This window comes from Ovis aries, chromosome 10 (genome assembly GCF_016772045.2).
Source record: "Ovis aries strain OAR_USU_Benz2616 breed Rambouillet chromosome 10, ARS-UI_Ramb_v3.0, whole genome shotgun sequence".
Taxonomy (NCBI): domain Eukaryota; kingdom Metazoa; phylum Chordata; class Mammalia; order Artiodactyla; family Bovidae; genus Ovis; species Ovis aries.
In genome coordinates, this window is record NC_056063.1 from 70549257 (window position 1) to 70575884 (window position 26628).

Here is a 26628-nt window from a genome sequence, read left to right on the forward strand (position 1 = left end):
AAGGGGCACGGTGGTGGTCACTTTTTTTTAGGCTTGCTTGTTCAGTCATGCTTTGGGGAGGGAGGAACACTGCAAACAAATATCACTGGTGTGTGCTCACAGTGATTCAGCCATACTGGGTTTGCCCCCACTCACAGTGTGTGTGCTTTTTCAGTCTATACTGCTCAGACTCTAGGTTGCTCTGCTGGGAACTGTCTGATGCAGGCCCTGGTTTGCATGCACTTCCCATGTCTAAGCTGCTCAGGTTCAGGTTCTTGGATACTCCACAAAGGCGCAGATTTGGTTGGGCCTGCATTTTGCACCTGTCCCAGGTCTGAGCAGCTGAGGTGACCAGGTGCTTGGCATGTGTAGTTGCCCCCAGTTGAAGGCTGCAGCCTATCCCCTCCCCCATCCCAGCCGCTCGGTTTTCTGGGTGTACAATGGGCATGCATTTTTCAGGTGTGCTGTGTATCTCTTCTGGGGAGCTGATCTCTGGCTGCGACCCTCCCGGCAGATTTCGACCATCCAGAATCCCAAGAAGTCTTGGTTAGCAACAAAGTCTGCATGCAGTTTGGTATAGGATGCCTCTCTGGGGCCACGATTTCCCCCTTGCAGCTCTGGCTGCCCTCGCCTGCCTGTCTCCAGCGGGGGATGGGCCAGTCCACAGCCAGCTAGCTCTGCTCAGTCCATTCTGTGAGCATGCCTGGCGGTGTCTTAGGTTAGGGCTTTTCGTGGGGTAGCTATCCCACAGTCTAGGTTGCTATCTCAAGCTAGTTCCCTCAGATTGCCCTCAGGGCATTCAGGAGGGTCCTTACCCTAAGCAATGCAGCCCGCTCCTCCCTATCCCTCCCCCCCCCCCCCCCCCCTTGCTAGTGGGAGATGCAAGCGTCTGGGCTGCTGCTCTGCTGGGAGTTGCTGTTGGGCACGTGATCTGTGGGTTTTAATTATTTATTTATTTTTCCTCCTGGTTATTTTGCCCTCTCAGATTCCAAGGCTCACCACAGACCCGCCGGAGAGAGTGTTTCCTGGTTTTTGGAAACTTCTCTCTTTTTAAAGACTCCCTTCCTGGGATGGATCTCCATCCCTACCTCTTTTGCCTCCCTTTTTATCTTTTATATTTTGCCCTACCTCCTTTCAAAGACAATGGGCTGCCTTTCTGGGTGCCTGATGTCCTCTGCCAGCATTCAGAAGTTGTTCTGTGGAATTTGCTCAGCGTTCAAATGTTCTTTTGATGAATTTGTGGGGGGAGAAAGTGGTCTCCCCATCCTATTCCTCTGTCATCTTAGGACCACCTCTGAGGACCCAGTTCTTTTCCTGAAGGATGAGTAGAAGCTCAGGTGTGGAGGGAGGAGGAAACAGGACTGTGAGGAGGACAGCAGGCACATCCTTACCTGGAGGAGGCAGGGTGTTTGGCAGAAAGAAGCTATTTAGAAATTCTTGCTTTCAGGTCCTGTGTTAGTTTGCTGGGGCTGTGTCCATCCAGACTGCTCTCACAGGAGACCAGAGCCTGGGAAGCTTAGAAATAATAGAAGTTTATCTCTCATAGTTTTGAAAGCTGGGAAAGTCTAAGATCAAGATGTAGGCAGTTTGGTTTCTCTTTAGACCTCTCTGCTTGGCTTCCAATGGCATTCTTCTTGCATGGTCCTCACATGATCCTCCCTCTGTCCACGTGCACCCCTGTGTCTCTGTCCTTATGTCTTAGTCTCCTCTTCTAAGGACAGCAGTCAGATTATATTTGGCCCACCCTTATGGCCTTATTTAACTTACATACCTCTTTGAAGGTCCTGTCACCAAATTCTAAAGTACTGGGGGTTAAGACATCAGTATGTACATTTGCAGGGGAAAGAATTCATTCACAACTCACAATTCATGCTACCTGCTGCTGCTGCTTCTAAGTCGCTTCAGTCATGTCTGACTCTGTGCGACTCCATAGACAGCAGCCCACTAGGCTCCTCTGTCCCTGGGATTCTCCAGGCAAGAATACTGGAGTGGGTTGCCATTTCCTTCTCCAATGCATGAAAGTGAAACACGAAAGTGAAGTCGCCCAGTCATGCCCGACTCTTAGCGACCCGATGGACTGCAGCCTACCAGGCTTCTCCGTCCATGGGATTTTCCAGGCAAGAGTGCTGGAGTGGGGTGCTGTTGCCTTCTCCATGCTACCTAGCAAAGTAAAAAGATTTCAGCAGAGTTATCAGTGTGTGTGTGTGTGTGTGTGTGTGTGTGTGTGAGAGAGAGAGAGAGAGAGAGAGAGAGAGAGAGAGAGAGAGAGAGAGACATATGGGGATAGCTCTGAGCTCTGGATACAAAGAGCTGGTATTTCACATTCACTAGCAGGGTCAATTCTTTGAGGTCCTTTTTTTGGCGGGGGAGGCAAGAATACTGGAGTGGGTTGCCATTCCCTTCTTCAGGAGATCTTCCCGACCCAGGGATTGAGCCTGGGTCTCCCGTATTGTAGGCAGGTGCCTTACCATCTGAGCCACCAGGGAAGTCAACCTAGATAGCATATTAAAAAGCAGAGACATTACTTTGCCAACAAAGGTGTGTCTAGTCAAGGCTATGGTTTTTCCAGTGGTCATGTATGGATGTGAGAGTTGGACTGTGAAGAAAGCTGAGCGCCAAAGAATTGATGCTTTTGAACTGTGGTGTTGGAGAAGACTCTTGAGAGTCCCTTGGACTGCAAGGAGATCCAACCAGTCCATTCTAAAGGAGATCAGTCCTAGGTGTTCATTGGAGGGACTGATGCTAAAGCTGAAACTCCAATACTTTGGCCACCTCATGCGAAGAGTTGACTCATTGGAAAAGACTCTGATGCTGGGAGGGATTGGGGGCAGGAGGAGAAGGGGACAACAGAGGATGAGATGGCTGGATGGCATCACCGACTCTATGGACATGAGTTTGAGTGAACTCTGGGAGTTGGTGATGGACAGGGAGGCCTGGCGTGCTGCTATTCATGAGGTCGCAAAGAGTCGGACACGACTGAGTGACTGAACTGAACTGAGCAGGGTCATTGTATGAGTTCTACCAAAGTTTGTGTGTAACTTGTGTTTAGTACTGGGGTGATGAAAGAGCTCTGGAGATGAGTGGTGATGATGGTTACACAACAACGTAAATGTACTTAAAGTTACTGTGCTATATACTTAAAATGGTTAAAATGGTAGATTTCATATTATGTGTATTTTGCCACACAAAAAATGCACAGTAGTACTGACTCTTTCAAAGTAAGAGAGTAGCACAGCTGACACTTGGCATGGCCTCCAGCTCTCTGGTCTGACCCCCTTTCCTACCCTCTCCTGATCATGGCTTGATGAATTTTCCCTTAGAGAAATGCCTTGTGTCTTGTCATGAGTTCAGTGATGGCTCTAGTGCTGTGGAAGAGATTCCCCACCTTGCCCTCCTGGCATCATGAGTAGTTCAGCCTCCCTGTTCTCAATACCCATTCCTGAACACACAAATGTCTGTCACTCTGTCTTGTGTGCATCTGCACAAATTCTCCATCAGTGTAAGAAGAGATTCTGCTGACTGCTATATTTGCATCACTGGGAGGGGAGAAGACAGAGTTCTGATTGTCAAGTGTCACTGTGCTCATCACAAAAGCTGTCCCAAGTTCTTTTCTGAACCCAGGATGTGTTTATAAAGTCCTCTCAACATTTTGGGTGTAATGACTCTGGGTATACACTTGATAGAAGCAAGCTTGTTAATTAAGACTGTCCTTTGCCATCAGAACCACATTTTCTGGGGAAACTTAGGGCAAGGAGCATGAATGCAATACTTAGGACATTACTTAGCAGCAACATTATGGTATGAGAGATGGTGGTTGTGTTGAAGCTTAATAATGGGGAGTATTTTGTATTAAAAGTGAGTGAATAATATTTCTACTAGCCATTAACAGTTTTCTTCAGTCATGAATCTATATCCAAGGTTACTAAGGTCCGTAAGTTTTACACTTATATGTTGTTACACTTACTACACTAAGTGAGTTCGATCACCTACATAAGGTGAGGGGCCTTAGGTGAACTGATACAGTGACACCTGTGTCCAGCCATGGATCGTGTCCTGGTCCAGCTCTACATCATCAGACCCCCCACCTCCTGCATCATCTGCTCTTCAGGTCTTTCCTGATCAGATTCTGACACTGCTTTCTACACAGCTCACCCTCCTGTTCCAGCCCTTCATAGATCCCCCTTGTCCCCCCACCCCATTCAGGTTGCAGTTCCAGGTACTCAAACAGAGAACAGGCTTCTTTGCCGCCTGCCCCATCAACCTTTCCAGCTCATCCCCACACCCAATCAGTATCTGGCTGTGCTGGATTTATGGGGGTTCCTTTCTCACCCCTGTCTGTCTGTACATACGGGTCCCTCTGTCCCAGAGCCAGGGAGCAGTGTACCAGCACACAGAAGGAAGGTGGAAAATGGGTGCTGCCATTCCCTCCTGCTCCTCTAGGGGGCCCCCATGCCCTCTGTCTTTCCACAGCCCTCAGTGGGTGCACTTGACTATTTATGAGTCCCCCTTACTGCCACCCCTCCCCAAATCTCGACCCTAAGCGGTGAATGCAGGAAGGCTCCTCATCCCAGCATGTTCTGTCCCAGGACCCCTGCACCTGCTATGTCTTCTTCCAGGATTTTCCCCCAGATAGTCTCAGGGCTCCCATGTCACCCTATCTAAGACAGCAGCGCCCCCTTGCTTTTCCCTGAGAGTACACATCACAGCCCAATAGTGCATTTTTCCTATATTAGTTCAGTGTATTCCTCTCCCCATGTGCAGAGTGTTGTTTACTGTCTTGACCTGTGGGTATATCCTCAGCACTTGGGATAGAACCTCTGCCTAACCAAAGTCTGCCAGTCGAATGAATGAAGGTGGGACTCTGCATTACATATATCCTTTCTACAATAACCTGCCATGTCCCCTCTTAACACAGCATTTATATAGGATTATTTTGATATAGGGAATTATATGGTTAACAGCTCTTATCTAGAAATAATGTGTAAACAGCTCATCACTGAAGCAATTATTTTTCATGGCATGACTTGGAAAACTTTACTCTTAAAAGCTTGAAAAGTAAAGTAGTTTTTCTAGAGATTTGGATAAAAATTATTTGGGAAGAAATTCAAAATCATCAACTGATCACTTCATTGTAATTATAGCACCTCATCTGTGATGGAATGTTAGGAATAAAACATTTAAAACTTTTCGGTTGGTCCATCTTGGATAAAGCAACCCATCATATTTGATTAACATCTGCCTTCGGGGACTATTGACAGGTATTTTGAACTAAAGAAAAACAATTCATGGGTTCCAAAGAACATTCCCAAGAAGGTTCAAAGTACTGTACAATTGGACTCATTCCATAAGCTAGCAAAGCAATACCTCCGAGCTAGGCTTCAGGAGTATGTGAACTGAGAACTTCCAGATGTACAGGCTGGGTTTAGAAAAGGCAGAGGAACCAGAGATCAAATTGCCATTATTCACTGAATCATAGAGAAAGCAAGGAAATCTAAAAAATAATCCACTTCTGTTTCATTGACTATACTAAAGTGTTTAACTGTGTGGATCACAACAAACTGTAGAAAATTCTTCAAGAAATGGGAATACCACACTACTTTACCTGTCTCCTGAGAAACCTGTATGTGGATAAGAAGCAACAGTTAGAAACGGACATGAAACAACTGACTGGTTCAAAATTAGGCAAGGAGTATGTCAAGGCTGTATATTGTTACCCTGCTTATTTTACTTTTATGCAGAGTACATCATGTAAAATGCTGGGCTGGATGAATCACAAACTAGAATCAAGATTGCTGGGATAAATATGAACAAGCTCAGATTTGCAGATGATACCACCCTTAATGGAAGAAAGTGAAGCAAAACTAAAGAACCTCTTGATGGGGATGAAAGTGTGTACACGTGTATTCTCAGTCATGTCTGACTCCATGTCATGCAACCCCATGGACTGCAGCCCACCAATCTCCTTTGTCCATGGAGTTTTCCAGGCAAGAATACTGGAATGGGTTCCCATTTCTTTCTAGAGGGGATCTTCCCAACCCAGGAATTGAACCCCTATCTCCTGCATTGACAGGCAAATTTTTTATCACTGTGCCACCTGAGGATGAAAGAAGAGAGTGAAAAAGCTGACTTGAAGCTCAACATAAAAAAAAAAACCCACAAAGATTATGACATCCAGTCCCACCACTTCATGCCAGATAGAAGGGGAAAATGTAGAAACAGTGACATTTTATTTTTATGGGCTCCAAAATCACTGTGGACAGTGACTGCAGCCATGAAATTAAAAGACACTTGCTCTTTGGAAGGAAAACTATGACAAACCTAGACAGTGTATTAAAAGAAAAGACATCACTTTGTGGACAAAAGTCTGTGTTGTCATAGCTATAGTTTTTCCAGTAGTCATACATGGATGTGAGAGTTGATTCACAAGGAAGGCTGAGTGCCAAAGAATTGATGCTTTCAAATTGTGGTCATGGAGAAGACTCTTGAGAGTCCCTTGGACTTCAAAAAGATCAAACAAGTCAGTTCTAAAGGAAATCAGTTCTGAATATTCATTGAAAGGATAGATGCTGGAGCTGCAGCTCCAATCCTTTGGCCACCTGATGCAAAGAGCCAACTCATTGGAAAAGACCCTGACACTGGGAAAAATTGAAGGCAAAAGGAGAAGGGGGAAGCAGAGGATGAGATGGTTAGATAGCATCATTGACTTAATAGACATGAATTTGAGCAAACTGTGGAGATAGTGGAGGACAGGGAAGCCTGGTGTGCTGCAGTCCATGGGGTCACAGGAGCTGGACATGACTTATGGACTGGTTGACAACAATTCCATGAAAAACTTTAGTACTAACTGAAGGAAGGGGTTACTCAGTCAAGAAACTTAGGTACAAAAGCTGAACTAAGACATGTCAAAAGGTAACAATAAATCTGTTTGGAATTAATGAAATGATGGTGAGTGTGTCTGCATCCCAGGATCTTCTTTCTGATCACAGACCCTGAGTCCAGAGGGTCCCCTCAGAGTTTTTCTATTCTGAGTCCAAAGCATATGACCACTTGCGGTTAGGGAGGAGTGGGGAAGGGAGCTGACATTTACTGAGCAGACTGGTGGTTAGACTTCTCAGAACACATGATTGTCATTGATGTTGTTCTGAGATGAAGAAACTGAGGTTTATTGGCTCATCTGATGAAACCAAGCTGCAGTCTACTGCCTCCAGCTTCTCCATCTGACTCACTCATCAGGCTGAGCTCTGGCCCATGTTCCTGAGATTTGCTTTGTGAGGGTGCAGGGCACTCAGAGTACCTGCCTGGAGCCCTGCGCATGCTCGCTGGGGCCTCGAACCTGGCTACTCACTTCTATGAAGGGGTTGTGGACCCTGTAGGAAGAGACTGGGGCTGAGTTCCTTGGGTTCTGCATTTAAGATGTAGGGAGAGTTTGAGGGGGTTGCTGTGTAAAAAAAACCACTTAAGTTTGGATAGTTTGTAGGGGGGCTCTTGGCTAAGAGAATTGTGTGTCTTGAGCTGTTGGATGATTTCCTCTGATTTGGGGCATTTGGACTCTCTTTCATTTTCATATTCAGAAAGTTTTCGGTTCAAATGAAAAGTTTAACTCCTGATTGGGATGGAATGTTGCAGAGATGTATGGAGGCCACTAGCATTCATTTTTTATCTAGTGCTATTTGGGAAGAAGTGTCTAGAAAATGCACTCTGGCAAAGGTTACCAAGAGTCTATTAATTTGTTGTTGTTACTCTGTACATTATAAATCATAAACAATCGCTTAGAAAACTGCCTGAGCAAAATGTACAGATAGATTCTCTTCTCCCATTCCTATATAGTGATGAAATAGTGTTTTAGTTCAGTCAGGTTTTGGAATCTCAGTATTGGTCAGTTGTTTATCATCATGAAACATGTAAATAATTGATGATTTTTTTGAGAAAAAAAAAACAACTAGCTGTTGGTGCCTCCTTCACTGGACTGGTTTTTAGAATATTTGAAGAGAGCTGGATTCAGGTTTGCTGCTGATGAATTTGAGGACTAGTCAGATTTATTGATTTATATTGGTACTTAGTTTATATTATTTATTTGATATTTAAACGACGGATCTTCAACTCCTGTGTTATCTTTCTCTTGTTATGTTTTAAAAATATGTGTTTTCAATTGGAAGCACCCCCATTCATGTTTTTACATACTGTACCTTTTACATTTGTAGGTGTATTTGCCAAGTTTTGCATGAGAAGATCACAATCTTAGTGACTCATCAGTGGCAGTACCTAAAAGATGCAAGTCAGATTCTGCTATTGGAAAAGGTAAGTAATTTCTAGAAGTCTCTGGAACTTGCTGACACTCAGGTGTGTTGAAGGCCAGCCCTCCCAACAGGTCACTCTCCTTGGATTAATGGTAAATGCCCTCTTCTCCCTCAGTTGTACACTCCCTTCTTCTCAGAGCTGGTGGTATTCTTACATTTGAGGATGAATCCAAAGGCCTGTAGAAATGTCACTATTATACTCTAAGCCACATAAAGCTTAAAGTGTATAGAAATACAACCGCAAGGCTACTGAATCATCACTGTTCTAGTGAAATTGTTAAGGATAATGATGCAATGTTTTTAAGAACTTTTTGTTTTCCTTTTCCAGGATTTAAGTCAAATTGTATTGTTTGGAAATTAGAGATACTAAGACCTGTTTGTATTCACATGATTGTCATGCACAGTTTGACTGAAGAGCGTCTTCCATTAGTACAGGAAGCAAGGTTGGGTAGCCAAGCACCTGGGTCGGAGACACCCATTCTGCTGGTGTTGCCAGTCGCTGGTCTCCCTGCCCAGGTCTCTATGTGCCCAATACATGTGGGAGCCTGTGCAGCAGGAGGACAAGGCCCTGCCTACATGGGGCTCCTGTTCTAATGGGGACAGATATGACAAAGAAGGTGACATCCTGGCTGCCTCCCTGAGGAGCTGGTACCTCACAGGGTCTGAGTGACATGAAGGTGGGGACCGTGCTATCACTGGGGAGAGGGAATCTGAGGCAGGGGGTATTAAGGAAGGAGCTGACCTGGCAGGTTGGAGGAAAAGCAGGAAGACCAGCGTGTCTGAGGACAGTGAGCAGGGGGATGTGGAGGGAAAGGGTCTCTGAGCAGTGGGCAGTGAGCCTAGAAGTGAGGTGGAAGCCTCAGATGGTCCAGAGTAGAAGAGGATGTGGTCTGATGCGGGATTTAAAAGATTCCTCTGACGGTCACTGGAGAGGTGACAGCAGAAGCAGTTAGAAGTCTTAGCAAAGCTGAGAAGACAGAAGGGTGGGCTCAGGCTAGAGTATCAGTTTCTAGAGCTGCTGTAACAAAGTACTGCAAACTGGGTGACTTCAAACAACAGAAACTTATTTTGTTTTCTTGAAATATAGTTGATTTACAAGATTGTATTAATTTTTGCTGTATAGTGAAGTGATTCAGTTATACATATACATATATTTATTTTTAAATATTCTTTTCCATTATGGTTTATTATAGGATACTGAATATAATTCTTTTTTTTAATCCTTAAAGTGTTTATTCTTTTTTTTTCTTTATTTTTTTTATTTTTTAAATTTTAAAATCTTTAATTCTTACATGCGTTCCCAAACATGAACCCCTCTCCCACCTCTCTCCCCACAACATCTCTCTGGGTCATCCCCATGCACCAGCCCCAAGCATGCTGCACCCTTTGTGTGCTACACAGTAGGACCTTGTTGTTTATCAATTCCATATATAATGCTTACATCTGCTAATCCAAAACCTCGCACTCAAAGTCTCCCCAGCTCCCTCCCTGTTGGGAACTACAGGTCTGTTCTCTCTATCCTCAAAACAACAGAGATTTATTGTCTCCCTGGTCTGGAGGCTACAAGTCCCCAGTCCAGGTGCTGGCAGGGCTGTGTTCTTCCCTGAAGGCTTCAGGGGAGAATCTTTCCTTCCTGCCACTGGTGTGCACCGGCCTTCCTTGTATTCTTTGGCTTCCAGCTGCAGTATTGTAGTCTCTGCTTCTGATAACCACGTGGCCATCATCCCTTGTTTGTCTGAGTCTCTTCTGTTCTCATAAGGACATCAGTCATATTGGATTTAGGGTCACCCTGCTCCAGTGTGACCTCGTCTTAGCTTAATTGCATCTGCAAAGGCCCTGCTTCCAAATAAGGTCAGTTCACAGATTTCATGTTTAGGGCATGAACACACCTTTTTAAGGGGTCACCATGGAGAAGGAAATGGCAACCCACTCTGGTATCCTTGCCTGGAAAAACTCACGGACAGAGGAACCTGGTGGATTGCAGTACACGGGGTCACAGGGAGTCAGGCACGACTGAGCAACTAACACATTCAGTGCACGATACCTCACATGATTGGGAGTGGGTTGGAGATTAGTGAGAATTTTTCAGACTTGGTAATTGTTTGATGTCTCACCCCTTGATTTGTCTGTGTCTGTGCCTCAGCACCTCTGTTGTTAACCCTTGTCTCTTTCAACAGACCCATGGCCAAATCTCTCACTTATCAAATGAATTTCTGCTCTAAGAAAGATTATTAAAATATAGCATCTCTACCTCTCAAAGCAATTCCATGTATAGACTGTTCTCCACTCCTCCAGGAATGTGGAGCTCAGATTTCTTAAGCTTGAGACCAGCTAACTTCATGTGCAGAGCAGATGATGTGCTGTGCTTAGTCACTCAGTCATGTCCACCTCTTTGTGACCCCAGACTCCTCTGTCCATGGGGATTCTCCAGGCAAGAATACTGAAGTGGGTTGCCATTCCCTCCTCCAGGGAATCTTCCCATCCCAGGGATCAAACCCAGGTCTTTGCATTGCAGGCAGATTCTTTACCATCTATGCCATCAGAGAAGTCCAAGAATACTGGAGTGGGTAGCCCATCCCTTCTCCAGGGGATACTGGATCCCAACCCAGGGACTGAACCAGGGTCTCCTGCATTGCAGGCGGATTCTTTACCTGCTGAGCCACCAGGGAAACCCACAGAGCAGGTGATACTAGTATGTATTGGCAGTATTGAGTACAGAATAGTGAGAGGCACAATAACATATTTAGCCAGTCCCTAGCTGTTTTGGGGCCCCTTTATTGCTTCTTTTGAGAATACCATCCTCAATTTTAGAACAAAAATTTGTCCACTAGGGAGCACCCCTGGATGAGTTGGGGTCCATCCTTTCTATTTGTCTGATCCCTCTCTCACATCAGAGGGGGGATGGCATGCCCCCTTGTCCCCTTGGAATTGTCAGGGCTTGGCCGCTGAGTGAAATTATTCTTTGTACCAGTAGTAATTTCCTTGTGCAGCATACAGATACTAAGTAGAAAGTGGTAATTTCATTAAATAAGGTGTATGCATTTTGTTTCTCAAGTGGCACAAGACACAATATATCTTGAATAAAATTCTAATTCTTCAGTATCAGATGGTTCCCAAAGGTTTCATAGGGTTTCTTCTAGGGGACCACCTCAGGGGATAGGATGAGAGGGGTCAAAGTTAGGGTCATGGTGCACTTTCTTCTATATGATCTGCCCTAACCAGATGCTTCAGCAATACATGAACTGTGAACTTCCTGATGTTCAAGCTGGTTTTAGAAAAGGCAGAGGAACCAGAGATCAAATTGCCAACATCCGCTGGATCATGGAAAAGCAAGAGAGTTCCAGAAAAACATCTATTTCTGCTTTATTGACTATGCCAAAGCTTTTGACTGTGTGGATCACAATAAACTGGAAAATTCTGAAAGAGATGAGAATACCAGACCACCTGACCTGCCTCTTGAGAAATCTGTATGCAGGTCAGGAAGCAACACTTAGAACTGGACATGGAACAAGAGACTGCTTCCAAATAGGAAAAGGAGTACGTCAAGGCTGTATATTGTCACCCTGCTTATTTAACTTCTATGCAGAGTACATCATGAGAAACGCTGGACTGGAAGAAACACAAGCTGGAATCAAGATTGCCGGGAGAAATATCAATAACCTCAGACATGCAGATGACACAACCCTTATGGCAGAAAGTGAAGAGGAACTAAAAAGCCTCTTGATGAAAGTGAAAGAAGAGAGTGAAAAAGTTGGCTTAAAGCTCAACATTCAGAAAACGAAGATCACGGCATCTGGTCTGATCACTTCATGGGAAATAGATGGGGAAACAGTAGGAACAGTGTCAGACTTTATTTTTCGGGGGCTCCAAAATCACTGCAGATGGTGACTGCAGCCATGATATTAAAAGACACTTACTCCTTGGGAGGAAAGTTATGATCAATCTAGGTAGCATATTCAAAAGCAGAGACATTACTTTGCCAACAAATGTCCGTCTAGTCAAGGCTATGGTTTTTCCTGTGGTCATGTATGGATGTGAGTTGGACTGTGAAGAAGGCTGAGCGCTGAAGAATTGATGCTTTTGAACTATGGTGTTGGAGAAGACTCTTGAGAGTCCCTTGGACTGCAAGGAGATTCAACCAGTCCGTTCTGAAGGAGATCAGCCCTGGGATTTCTTTGGAAGGAATGATGCTAAAGGTGAAACTCCAGTACTTTGGCCACCTCATGAGAAGAGATGACTCACTGGAAAAGACTCTGATGCTGGGAGGAATTGGGGGCAGGAGGAGAAGGGGGCAACAGAGGATGAGATGGCTTGATGGCATCACCGATTCGATGGATGTGAGTCTGAGTGAACTCCGGGAGTTGGTGATGGACAGGGAGGCCTGGTGTGCTGCCATTCATGGGGTCGCAAAGAGTCGAACGTGACTGAGCGACTGAACTGAACTGAACTGAACTGAACCAGATGCCCTCCTTTGATTGGTTTGGCATCCTGAAATTTTGGCCTCATATTTTGTTTGCCACTGAGTGAATTAGCTGTGTCTTGTTTCATGGGGTTAGAAAATAGTGAAAGCATCTACATATGAAAGTTCCAAAGAATAGCAAGGAGAGATAGAAAGCCTTCCTCAGTGATCAGTGCAAAGAAACAGAGGAAAACAATAGAATGGGGAAGACTGGGAATCTCTTCAAGAAAATTAGAGATACCAAGGGAACATTTCATGCAAAGATGGGCTCAATAAATGACAGAAATGGTATGTACCGAATAGAAGCAGAAGATATTAAGAAGAGGTGGCAAGAGTACACAGAAGAACTATATAACAAAGATATTCATGACCCAGATAACACGATGGTGTGATTACTCACCTAGAGCCAGACAGCCTGGAGTGCGAAGTCAACTGGGCCTTAGAAAGCCTTACTATGAACAAAGCTGGTGGTGGTGATGGAATTCCAGGTGAGCTATTTCAAATCCTGAAAGATGATGCTGTGAAAGTGCTGCACTCAGTATGCCAGCAAATTTGTAAAACTCAGCAGTGGCCACAGGACTGGAAAGGGTCAGTTTTCATTCCAATCCCAAAGAAAGGCAATGCAAAGAATATTCAAACTACCACACAATTGCACTTATCTCACACTCTAGCAAAGTAATGCTCAAAATTCTCCAAGCTAGGCTTCAACAGTACATGAACTGAGAACTTTCAGATGTTCATACTGTATTTAGAAAAGGCAGAGGAATCAGCGATCAAATTGCCAACATCTGTTGGATCACAGAAAAAGCAAGAGAGTTCTAGAAAAACATTAACTTCTGCTGTATTGACTATGCTAAAGCCTTTGTGTAGATCACAACAAACTGTGGAAAATTCTTCAAGAGACGGAAATACCAGACCATCTTACCTGCCTCCTGAGAAATCTGTATGCAGATGAAGAAGAAACAGAACTGGACAAAGAACAGCAGACTGGTTCCAAATGAGGAATGGAGTATGTGAAGACTTTATATTGTCACCTTATATATTTAACTTCTATGCAGAGTACATCATGTGAAATACTAGGCTGGATGAAGCACAAGCTGGAATCAAGATTGCCAGGAGATTTATCAATAACTTCAGATATGCAGATAACACCACCCATATGGCAGAAAGCAAAGAAGAACTAAAGAGTCAGTCTCTAGATGAAGGTGAAAGAGGAGAGTGAAAAAGCTGGCTTAAAACTCAACATTCAAAAAACGAAGATCATGGCATCCAGTCCCATCACTTTATGGCAAATAGACGGGGAAACAAAGGAAACAGTGACAGACTTTATTTTCTTTGGCTCCAAAATCACTGCAGATAGTGACTGCACCCATGAAATTAAAATACGCTTGCTCTTTGGAAGAAAAGCTGTGAGCAACCTAGATAGCATTTTAAAAAGCAGAGACATTACTTTGCCAACAAACGTCCATCTAGTCAAAGCTACGATTTTTCCAGTAGTCATGTATGGATGTGAGAGTTGGACCATAAAGAAAGCCTAGAACTGAAGAATTGATGCTTTTGAACTATGATGTTAGAGAAGACTCTTGAGAGTCCTTTGAACTACAAGGAGATCCAACCAGTCAGTCCTCAAGGAAATCAGTCCTGAAGGAAGGAATTATACTGAAGCTGAAGCTCCGATACTTTGGCCTCCTGATATGAAGAACTGACTCATTGGAAAAGGCCTTGATTCTGATAAAGATTGAAGGTGGGAAGAGAAGGTGACAACAGAGTATGTGATGGTTGGATGGCATCACTGACTCAAAGGACGTGAGTTTGGGTAAACTCCGGGAGTTGATGATGGACAGGGAGGTGAGGTTGCGGAGAGTCAGACATGACTGAGTGACTGAACTGAACTGAACTGGAGGAAGGGAAACTGAAGTAAACTGTCATGTATTTTCAAAGAACTTGATTAGATTGGCAGTGGCTTAAGCAGTTGCCTGATCTGAGGAGGCCTGGTTTTCTGCTTGTGATTGGTTGTTTTTAAGGTTTCCTCTCAAATTTGAGCTCACTGATTCTGGGTTACGTTTTGGTTTGCTGCCAAGGCTTTAGAACCACTCCAGTCTCATGGCCTTCTTGTTTAATGACTTGAACAGAAAGAATATTGAATTTTCAGTTGGGAACTTTCTGAGTTTGTTGGGAAGTTATAAAGACAATGAAGACACAGCTCATGGATTCTCTGTCCAGAGCTACTTCTTACAGGTCTTGTCCCAGCTGAACACATGCTCCTGTGACAGTGACACGGTCAGCAAAGGTTTGATGAGTGACTCTTACCTGTGCAGATGTGCTTGTGCCCACCTCTGTGTCAATCTTGTTTGTTTCCTGGAATGTCTTCTCCAATTGACTGTTTTAAAAAATTCTGTTTGTCATGTTAAGTTTATCTGAATTGTCTAAAAAGAAAACTACTGATACTTCCACTGACATCTGTAGTTTTTGCTTCCCTAAGTGCCGACAGTAGTTATCTCAATGGCCTCTATTTTTAACACATAAGTACACATTTCTTTCACATCTGCCTGCACCTTACACAGTATATGGTTTGGCAGAGGACAGAAGCCTTGTACTGAAATAGATTTGTGAACCGTAATTCCAGACCCAAAAAATATTTTCTTAAAAAAGTTATAGTTTAATACCAGTTAACTTTTCTTGATTAGTATTTAAATTAGATTAGTATTATCTAATGCAAGTACATTCCTCTCAAGTTTAAAATTTGTATTTTAGGGTGAAATGGTGCAAAAAGGGACTTATGCTGAGTTACTGAAATCTGGGGTAGATTTTGCTTCCCTTTTAAAGAAGGAGAATGAGGAGGCTGAACCATCTCCAGTTCCTGAATCTCCTACTATGGGGACTCAGACATCCTCCGAGTCTTCAGTTCAGTCTCAACAGTCTTCCACAGCCTTGTTGAAAGATGCAGCTGCAGAAGACCAAGATGTGAGTTTCTCATCCTGCAACATCCTGGTCTGTCCACTTTTGATGGCCGTTCAGTCTTCTCCTTTCATGACATCTTTGTCTCAAAGTATATAAGTTTCCAGGGCCTTATTCCATGGAATTGGTAGAATTAAATTTCTCTCTGATCAGGGTTCTCCTTTGGGTATAGGATAATGAATCTTATCAAGATCAGTAGAGGGTACACTGCTATGAATTTCTGGGTGTATGTTTATAATGGCTCCCAGCTTCTCTTTTACACCCAGAGGCTTACTATGAAGACCCTCTCCTATCAAATCCTGCTGTGATCACATTAAATCAGCTATTTTCCCTACATATTAGAATGTTCTGGCACAGCAGATGACTGATTGTCATATTTTGCCTTGGTGTCAGAAGGTTTGTGATAGACCAGAGATAACATGTGCTATGGACCTGACACACAGCAGACACTGATTAGTCCCTCACATTCCACACTCAAGAATCACTGAAATTCAGGAACCATGTAGATTCAGATCATATGCTGTCCTCCTGCTATCCAAACTCACCTTACTCCAACCTGTTGTGTGAACTCAGCTTACTGTGTTTGACTAGTATTTTGAGGACCAGCTATGTTTTATGTTTGAATGACACAAGTCATCTAGAGGGATACATTAACTGCATATCATTTTGTGTGTTATTTTGGAACAAACTTCTGCATTCATATTTGAATTGGATATGTTTTGAGTGTGCCGAAAGTCATGATATCCTATTTTTATTCTTTAGTCATATAATTTATTTTTTAATTGGAGTATAACTGCTTTACAATGTAGTGTTGCTTTCTGCTGTGCAATGAAATGAATCTGCTATATATATACATATATCCCCTCCCTCTTGGACTCCCTTTCCCCCCATACCCCTGTCCCAAACATCTAGATCATAACGCAGCACTGCTAATTTAAGCAAAGCCACACAACAATGAATAACCTTGTGCAAATGATATTTCCTTATTTCTAATAGATTATTAGAAGTAGTATGGCTGGGTCCAAGAGTAAATGCATATATGGTTTGGTTAGATATTTCCATACCCTGTCCATAGGAGATGGACCATTTGTACTCCTACCAGCATGTGAGGTGTGTCTGTTTTTGCCACAGAATTGCAATTTAGGGCATTGTTGAACTTTTGTAGTTTTGTCATTCATTATTTAAAATTTTGTCTTTTACTGCCATTTTTCCCTTCAAGACTGAGAATATACAGGATACACTATCTAAGGAGAAACGTTTAGAAGGAAAAGTTGGTTTTAAGACCTACAAGAATTACTTCAGAGCTGGTGCTCACTGGTCTGTCATCATTTTCCTTATTCTAGTATGCATAGCAGCTCAGGTACGTAAGGAAATTTGCTTTGGTGTGTGCCCTTAGCTTGATATTCACATACTATTTATACTGTATCTATTTATTTAATTTTATTTTAAAAAAACTGGCTCATGAAGCTGTGGGATCTACTTGGGTGAATCTGAAAGCAGAAGAGCAGGCCTGCAGGCTGCAACCTCAGGCAGGAGCTGCAGTCTTAAGGCAGAATTTCTTCCTCCTCTGGGAAGCTTCGGGTGGTGCTCTTACAGCCTTCAACTGACTGGATGGGGCCCACCACATTGTTGATGGTTATTTTTACTCAAGTTGACTAATTATAGATATGAACCACGATCCACAAAAAATACCTTCACATTAATATCTAGAGGAGTGTTTGATTGAATGACCAGAGACTGGAATGGCCAAGCTGGCACAGAAAACTGACCATCACAGTACCTGTCAAGAGTCTTCCTTCAAAACCCTGAGCATTTATACTCCTACTTTTTTTTGACATGTACTTGGATTTGCATTCAAATATGCTATCTTTGGGTAACAAAATAAGTGAGGCTTATTGATGTGTGTTTGTGACAGATTCTAGAAAAAAGAAAGAATGCCTTTTAGAGATATTAAAATATAACATGCGCATCACCTGGGATGTGGGGCTTGACACAGACCTGAGTCGGAAGGACCTTCTCCCTGTTCTGGAACCTTTCCTTCCCCCATCCTGGTGAGTGGGGTGTGAGGGCTCAGTAACGTCAGTTTGTGAATGACTGTTGTTTCCTGCTCCAGGTTGCCTACATCCTGCAGGATTGGTGGCTTTTAAACTGGTGAGTGATTCCTGCTCTGACCCAAAGTGCTGTGAAGGCTACATGGAGCTTCACCTTCCCACAGGGTCAGGGGGAGGGGTGGGGTTGTTCAGCCTCCTCTTCTGACCCTCATGTAGTTTCCCTGAAGAAAAATGACAGTTCCTGCTGGACTGTGACCCTCCCATGGTCTCTCTCCATGTCTCACTCTCAGAAGCTTTCTCACAGATATTTTTGAGAACTGAAAGTTGTGATTCAAATGGTATCTCTATAAGGTAGAGAGACATAGGGCCCTTAGAGGTTGGAACCATTATCTAGCATTAAATTCATCTCCTAAATCAAGGTTAATTTTTTTCTGGTATATATGTACATTCTATCTATAGCATAATATTTTTTTTCTTCCCTATTCCATAGGGCAAATGAACAGCATACTCTGAATATCATCGCAGATAAAAAAGGAAATACAACAGAGATGCTTGATCTGGACTGGTACTTAGGAATTTTTTCAGGTAAAGCCAAATCATCTGGTCTATTTTACTAGAGTCTGAGGTGCTTACAAGGAGCCTGCATGCGCAACTAAGACTTCCAGGAGAAATTCAGAAATACCTCAACAAATAAGAGTCTGAGTTGCATTTACTCTATTAATTAATTGGAATAATTATTTAAAACATCTACTAGAAGAAGGTGAATGAAGACTCTTAATTCGCTCTATACTGGATTTTGGAAGTTAAACTAGAATTGAACATTCAGAAAATCAGCCACTGGAAACATGTGCTACTGTCTATTCTAATGGGTTGCTGTATCTAAATCTTATTATATGGATGGACAAGGGGATTAGAAATGGATCCCCACCCTGTGATTTGAATTTTTCCAGTTCTGTCTGAATAAACCTTGTCTTTTATTGAACTCAGATGAATTCCTCTGGCAGCAAGGGCCCCCAAGCCAAAGCACTATTTCCTTGCAGGTATGCAAACTCCCCTTTGCCACACTGCTCATCTCTTGGGCTTCACCAGTTACTTAAGAGAGAAGCTAAATAGGGAGAAATCCAGTGTCTGGAAATTAATTAGGATTCCTTCTCTTTCTTATCTTGAGATCACAATGTTATTGCACCTCCAGTTGTGTGATTATTTTAACATCTGGCTTGCCAGACTAATATTAATTAATATGGCTCTGTTTTCACAAGAGTGCCTAGAATATGTGTAGCATTTCATACTTTCAAAAGGAAATCCTCATCTAAAATTTTAAAATATTTGCACAAGAAACATGCATACTAACTTTCTGCAAAGATCGAGTGAATTAGATCTTTGTAAGAACTCACTCATTGAAATTTGATATTTCTTTTGTTGATCATTTGCTAAGAAACCTAAATCCGTTAGCTGTTTACCTTCTGAATTGGTGGACTGTGGGGGCTTAAAGGAAGAAGGAAAAGATTCTGTTGTATATTCATTTAGGATAGTGGGCTAAGGCAAATGCCTGTTGATGGAATTCAGAAATTCGAACAGCTTCACAACAGTGATGTGAAAAGCTGAAGGAGAAAAAATACCTGATGGAATATTTATAACAGAAGTTATTTCCAGTTTCCTTAGTATCATGGGTTCAAGAGATGTTTGGAGGGCTATTTTAATATTTATATGCATAGTAAATACTCATTTATGTCATTAATAAAACAAATTTAAATAATTATATGCATTTACAAATGCTTTTTGTTTCTATAAAACAATGAGATTAGATGCTCTTTTAGGTTAATTATCTTGTGTTAAGATATAATTTGTATTTTCTTGCAATTCAACTATTTAAGACATTTTCTACTTGTAACTTAGTATGGTATTTTCCTATTTTTTAAAACTACTGGGTATTTTGTACAATGAAGTGAAATAATTTCTCCTGTTTCCTGTTAATTCACATGCTGGTACCAAAGCACACCACAATTTCACATTATGGAAAATTTTGTAAATAGTGAGATTTGAAACATGGAGAAAGAACGATTAATTACTTTTTATAATTAATTTTTCTTCTGAGTTTTTATTAGAACTTTCAAATTGAGTTTGGAAAGCCTAGAATGAAATTGTAGTTTACACTTCATTTTTTCTTCACACGTGGTTTCTGTTTAGTGAAAGGAAAATACTGATTTTCATATTCTTTTTAAGGTATCTTGTGAATGCCTTAAGCTCTTACAGAATCCATTCTATATATATATCTAACCTTATTTATTTCACATTCTATATATAAAATTTATATGTAAATTCTTTTATAGTGGAAAATACATATTATCTTTATAAACTGCCTGCTGTACTTCAGTATCATTGAAGAAAAGGCAGAAATTTTGTGTTATAAGTGACATTTCATTATTTCAGGTTTAACTGGATCTAGTCTCCTTCTTGGTGTCACAAGATCTCTGTTGGCATTGTACATCCTTGTTAATTCTTCACAAACTTTGCACAAAAAAATGTTGAAGTCCATTTTGAGAGTTCCAGTATTGTTCTTTGATAGAAATCCAGCAGGTAAGTCAGACACCAATTTTCTCAGTAAATATATCTTAACACATTTAGCCCTTTGCCATGTTCTGGTATTTGAAAATGGAAGAGATGCTTGGAAGAAATCACTGTGTTTGTCGATTCATTTTCTACAAAAATCTTCACTGATATTTTTCTCTTACTAGAGAAAATTTGAATATAGGTGTATATAAACTTTTCATTTATGTGTGTGGGGGAAGATAAGTGAATGTTCACTTAGCAGAATGATTTAGGAATCCATTTGTTATGTGGCTTATGAAACACCATATATTTGTTTTAAAAATGTATTTATTTTAACTGGAGGATAATTAATTTACAGTATTGTGGTGGTCTTGCCATACATCAATAAATCAGCCATGAGTGCACAATTGTCCCTTCATCCTGAACCCCCCTCCCAGCTCCCTCTCCACCCCATCTCTCAGGATTGTCCCAGAGTACAGTCTTAAGTGCCCTGCTTCATTCATCGAACTTACACTGGTCATCTATTTTACATATGGTAATATACATGTTTTAATTCTATTTTCTCAGATCATCCTACCCTTGCCTTCTCCCACATAGTCCAAGAGCCTGTTCTTTACAGGCTCTGTGTCTCTTTTGCTGCGTTGCATACAGGATTGTCATTTAATTCAGTTCAGTTCAGTTCAGTTCATTCGCTCAGTCGTGTCCGACTCTTCGTGACCCCATAAATCGCAGCACACCAGGCCTCCCTGTCCATCACCAACTCTGGGAGTTACCATTTTTCTAAATTCCATACATAGGCATTAATATTCTATATTGGTGTTTCTCTTTCTGACTTACTTCACTCTGTATAACAGACTCCAGTTTCATCCACCTCATTTGAACTGACTAAAATGCATTTTTTTTAGAGCTGAGTAATATTCCATTGTGTATATATATCATAACTTCCTTATCCACTTGTCTGTCGATGAACATCTAGGTTGCTTTCATGTCCTAGGTATTGTAAACAGTTCTGTAAAGAACATTGGGGTGCATGTGTCTCTTTCAATTCTGGTTTCCTCAGTGTGTATGCTCAGCAGTGGGATTGTTGAGTCATATGGCAATTCTATTTCCAGATTTTAAAGGAATCGCCACACCGCTCTCCATAGTGGCTGTACTAGTTAGCGTTCCCACTATCAGTGTAAGAGGGAAACACCCTATATTTGATATAAACATATTTAAATGTCCTAGACTAGTTGCTAAAACATGGACTCTTAAATAGTATTAAGTTCAGTTCAGTTCAGTCAGTTCAGTCACTCAGTCATGTCCGACTCTTTGCGACCCCCTGAATCGCAGCACGCCAGGCCTCCCTGTCCATCACCAACTCCCGACGTTCACTCAGACTCACGTCCATTGAGTCAGTGATGCCATCCAGCCATCTCATCCTTTGTCGTCCCCTCTCCTCCTACCTCCAATCCCTCCCAGCATCAGAGTCTTTTCCAATGAGTCAACTCTTCGCATGACGTGGCCAAAGTACTGGAGTTTCAGCTTTAGCATCATTCCTTCCAAAATCCCAGGGCTAATCTCCTTCAGAATAGACTGGTTGGATCTCCTTGCAGGCCAAGGGACTCTCAAGAGCCTTCTCCAACACCACAGTTCAAAAGCATCAATTCTTTGGCGCTCAGCTTTCTTCACAGTCCAACTCTCACATCCACACATGACCACTGGAAAAACCATAGCCTTGATTAGACGGACCTTTGTTGGCAAAGTAATGTCTTTGCTTTTGAATATGCTATCTAGGTTGGTCATAAATTTTCTTCCAAGGAGTAAGCATCTTTTAATTTCATGGCTGCAGTCACCATCTGCAGTGATTTTGTTAGGTTGTCACATATGAAGAACCTTCCTATAAGTAATCTCCCTGTAGAAGACAGGCTGTATGTTTCTTTCTTTCATTGCCCTTTCATTCCTGGAATCACACAGCTGTGGCATGTTCTTCAACTATGAGGTTTTCCTAAGAAGGTAATAACTTCCAATTATATATAAGAGGCTTTGTGTTATCTAACAGGTGAATCTTCAATAGTAAGTTTCAAATATGATAGTCCCTGGAGGTTTACCAGTGGTTGATGCCTCCACCTTGAGGCCTTTCACCTGTCTTTGGAAGGTATACTCCTGACTTGGGTTTCTGTGAAGAGTTAGTTCATCAGTTACTTGGACATGCTCACTCTGTCCAGTTAATTAGACTTGTGCTGAGGCCCAGGGCAGCTTTGTTTTTGCAGGTGATGATTGACAGGACCTACTGAGGTAGGGAGGTGGGCTGGAGGGAGGATGGAAGTAGTCTTGGACTGGCCATGAACTAATCGTGTGACCAAGCCCAAAGCAAGTGGATACTACTTGGGCAGTCAAATATCAAGGCATGATATTGTCATGATATAAGTATGGACTCTGGAGCCACCTTCCTAGGTTCAGTCCCAGTGCTAGTTCCTAATTGTGATAGCTGATTGTAGTTATGTTAATACGTGTTAATTTCTCTGTGTCATAGTTTTCTTACCTGTAAAATAGAGATGCTATTCATATCCACCATATCACAATACCATGGAAATTAAACAGGTTAATGCATTCAGAGGGCTTAGCACATGGTCAGTGCCTAATGAACCTTAGTGATGATGATGACATGGTGTCTGGGAACTTTGTCTTCTGTGAGATGGGAATAATGGCTGCCCTCCTTGTTTCATAAGACTTTTGTGAGAATTAAATAAGACTGTTTCGGGTAGTATCCTGTGCAGATTTATTCAGCACCTGTTTAGTTCAGGCACTGGATAAAACACAGGATAATAACCTGCAAAGGCCCACACAGATCTCGTCTTACTATGAAACTGTAGAGAGAAAGTGATTGGAGGAGTCTCTGCTATTATGGCTGCGAAGTTGTTCCACTTTGTCAGTTAATGCAAAAACTACAGTCATAAAGTTTGTAGCATTAAGTGGGACTGGATTTCTTTCATCACAGCTTCTGAGTGCTCATGACCACAGTTTACCAGGCTCGTCATGTTCAAGACCTGTAGGCTTCTCCACATGCTGATTTCCTTATTTTTCAAGGGTTTGGGACCAAGTTTAAATCTTTCAGGTTGCTCATCTTAGAGCAGTCGGCACACTCGTGTTTATCTTGCTTCCTTCTCCTTGTATCTCTCAGCAGGACTTCATTCTTTCAAGAAAATAGAAGCCTAAATAAGTACTGCAAAGACAGGCCTAGTTTGCCCCAAAAGTTTAGGGGCCAAAAATTATTTATTTGCTCTTTTAATGATGGGTTAAATTAAACTCCTTTTTATAGTTTATTTTCAAAAGTAGAATTTATAATAAATTATTTGTGGTGGACTTTCTTGTATGTGATGGCATAAAGAGCAAACCACATATAGTCGTCCTTTGGAAGTTGCAGTTCATAGATCCAGACTATTCAGGCTTCCAAGTTCTGTTGTCTGTCAGTCAAGGAACTGAGACTGTTAAACAACTAATACATTTCCCTGGGGGTTATTTATGCTTTAAAGAAGTTATGTGGGTTAAATATTTGATATCTGAAATTAGCTTTACCTCACAAACTTAGGCCTTTATGAAGTAAAAATGAGGAATTCATCCATTTTATTATTTTTTTCTTTTTTAAAATTATTATTATTTTTTTTCTTTACAATATTGTATTGGTTTTGCAGTCTTTTGGAATTTATCCATTTTAAAACATCAGTAGACACTTAAAATCTATTATCGGACAGAGAGTTGGGATGTAGGTGAAGATGCTGTGACGTCCCAATTCTGCTGTGCCAGTCACTTTTCTCCTCTTGGCCTCAGGTTTTAACATGTAAGAAGTGGGGGCCTTTTCACTCTATTGGTCATCTACTTGTTGTTATTTGTGGACCCAAGTACTAGAGAAAAAGTCCCTGTCTTCAAGGTATTTGAAAATGTAAATAATTGCAGACAATGGATTGATTCTTTTTTTTTTTTAATGTCATGTCAATATTCTATGATTCCATATAGAAAAGATACAGATCCAAAATTTAATACAGCTGTAGATTGGAGATCTCAATTCACATGTACACACAACACAGACACTGATAAGCATAGCCCTGTGGTGCATTTCTTTTTCATAGTCAATTATATAAGTTGTTGCCTTTATTTTCAAAAAATTTCTAAACACTGTTCTGGAACTTAAAGATGAAATGTTTTCAAAATGATATCACACCAGTGGGAATGTGAGAGGAATTTAGGAAATAAAACTGATTTTTTTTCTTTAAACTATCATCTCTAAACTTACAGCAAACTCAACTCAGTATCCAGACTCCTGATGATACTTAAATGCTTTCTTGAGCCACCAAGGACAGTCTAGGTGCTAAAGCTCATCTCAGAAAGTGTGTTAGGGAAAGAAGAGGGAAGCCAGAACTTTTGTTGTTGCCCTTGGTAATCTCTACACATGCTTCTCTCTTGGCCTTTTAGAAGCATGCTACAAATGTTTTGACAGTAGGCTGAACAAAAGCAATGATGTTTCCTTCATAAATAATGTTGTCATGAAACTAACTGTGACTTGTTGGATGTTTTTTTCATTCTTGGTAACCAGGATTAATTTTCAGAAATTTCTCCCTCAGTTGAAACTCTAATACATAGGAAAAAGATGACAAGCTTCCAAGTACACTTTGAGTGGAAATTTATTAAGAGGTTGTTGAGTAAAAAGCTATTATAAAATCAAGTTCTGGGTTCTGGAAGTATTTTCCTTTTCTTTCTTTTTTTCTTTTTTTTTTTGCAACTGCATTTTAATAGATTGTATCCCATGGGATTAGTTTTCATTCCGATCCTAAATAAGGGCAATGCTAAAGAATGTTCAAACTACTGTACTATTGCACTCATTTCATACGCCAGCAAGTATATGCTCAAATCCTTCGAGCTAGAACAACTGACCAAGAATTAATCTCCAAAATATACAAGCAGCTCATTTAGCTTAATACCAAAAAAGCAAACAACCTAATCAGAAAGTGGACTAAAGACATAAACAGACATTTCTCCAAAGAAGATATATAAATGGCTAATAAACACATGGAAAGATGCTCACCCTCAGTCATTATTAGAGAAATGGAAATCAAAACCAAAATGAGGTGTCATCTCAAGTCGGTCGGAATGGCCATCATCCAAAAGTCCACAAACGATAAATGCTGGAGAGGGTGTGGAGAAAGGGGAACTCTGTTGCACTGTTGGTGAGAATGTTAATTGATACAGCCATTATGGAAGACAATATTGTTGTTGCTGTTCAGTCATTCATTCATGCCTGACTCTTTGTGACCCCATGGACCACAGCACACCAGGCTTCCTGTCTATCACCAACTCCCAGAGCTTACTCAAACACATGTCCATCCAGTTGGTGATGCCATCCAACCATGTCATCCTCTGTAGTCCCCTTCTCCTCCTGCCTTCAATCTTTCCCAGCATCAGGATCTTTTCCAATGAGTCAGTTCTTTACATCAGGCAGCCAAAGTTTTGGAGTTTCAGCTTCAGCATCAGTCATTCTAATGAATATTCAGGACTGATTTCCTTTAGGATTGACTGGTTTGATCTTCTTGCAGTCCAAGGGACTCTCGAGAGTCTTCTCCAACACCACAGTTAAAAAGTATCAATTTTTCAGCGCTCAGCTTCTTTATGCCCCCAACACTCACATCCATACATGACTGTTGGAAAAACCATAGTTTTGGCTAGGCAGACCTTTGTTGTCAAAGTTAGGTCTCTTCTTTTTAATACACTGTCTAGGTATGTCATAGAAGAAGATTTTCACTGTCCATGGTGATTTTGGAGCCCAAGAAAATAGTGTGTCACTGTTTTCATTGTCTCCTACCTATTTGCCATAAAGTAATGGGACCAGGTGCCATGACCTTTGTTTTTTGAATGTTGAGTTTTAAGCCCTGAGTTTAAGTGAAAAAGTTTTAATTTTTTTCACTCTCCTCTTTTACCTTTATCAAGAGGCTCTTTAGTTCCTTTTCATTTTCTGCCATAAGGGTGGTGTTATCTCCATATCTGAGGTTATTGGTATTTCTCCAAGCAATCTTGATTCCATCTTGTGCTTCATCCAGCCTGGCATTTCACATGATGTACTCTGAATATAGTTAAATAAACAGGGTGACGATATACAGTCTTGAGGCACTGCTTTCCCAAGTTGGAACCAGTCCCTTGTTCTGTGTCAAGTTCTAACTGTTGCTTCCTGACCTGCATACAGGTTTCTCAGGAGGCAGGTGAGATGGTCTGGTATTCCCATCTCTTGAAGAATTTTCCACAGTTCATTGTGATCCACACAATCAAAGGCTTTGGCATAGTCAATGAAGAAGAAGTAGATGTT

General features: G+C 41.6%; 1 protein-coding gene across 1 annotated transcript in view; it reads left to right on the forward strand.

Moving 5' to 3' along the window:
• LOC101106781 (ATP-binding cassette sub-family C member 4-like) overlaps positions 1–26628 on the forward strand; it is a 321113-nt gene that overhangs the window by 172728 nt on the left and 121757 nt on the right. The window contains exons 14-19 of the mRNA XM_042254990.2: positions 8181–8277; positions 15490–15699; positions 16913–17053; positions 17807–17844; positions 18235–18329; positions 20175–20321. Of these exons, the coding sequence (XP_042110924.1) occupies positions 8181–8277; positions 15490–15699; positions 16913–17053; positions 17807–17844; positions 18235–18329; positions 20175–20321 (728 nt within the window). The remainder of the gene's footprint in view (positions 1–8180; positions 8278–15489; positions 15700–16912; positions 17054–17806; positions 17845–18234; positions 18330–20174; positions 20322–26628) is intronic.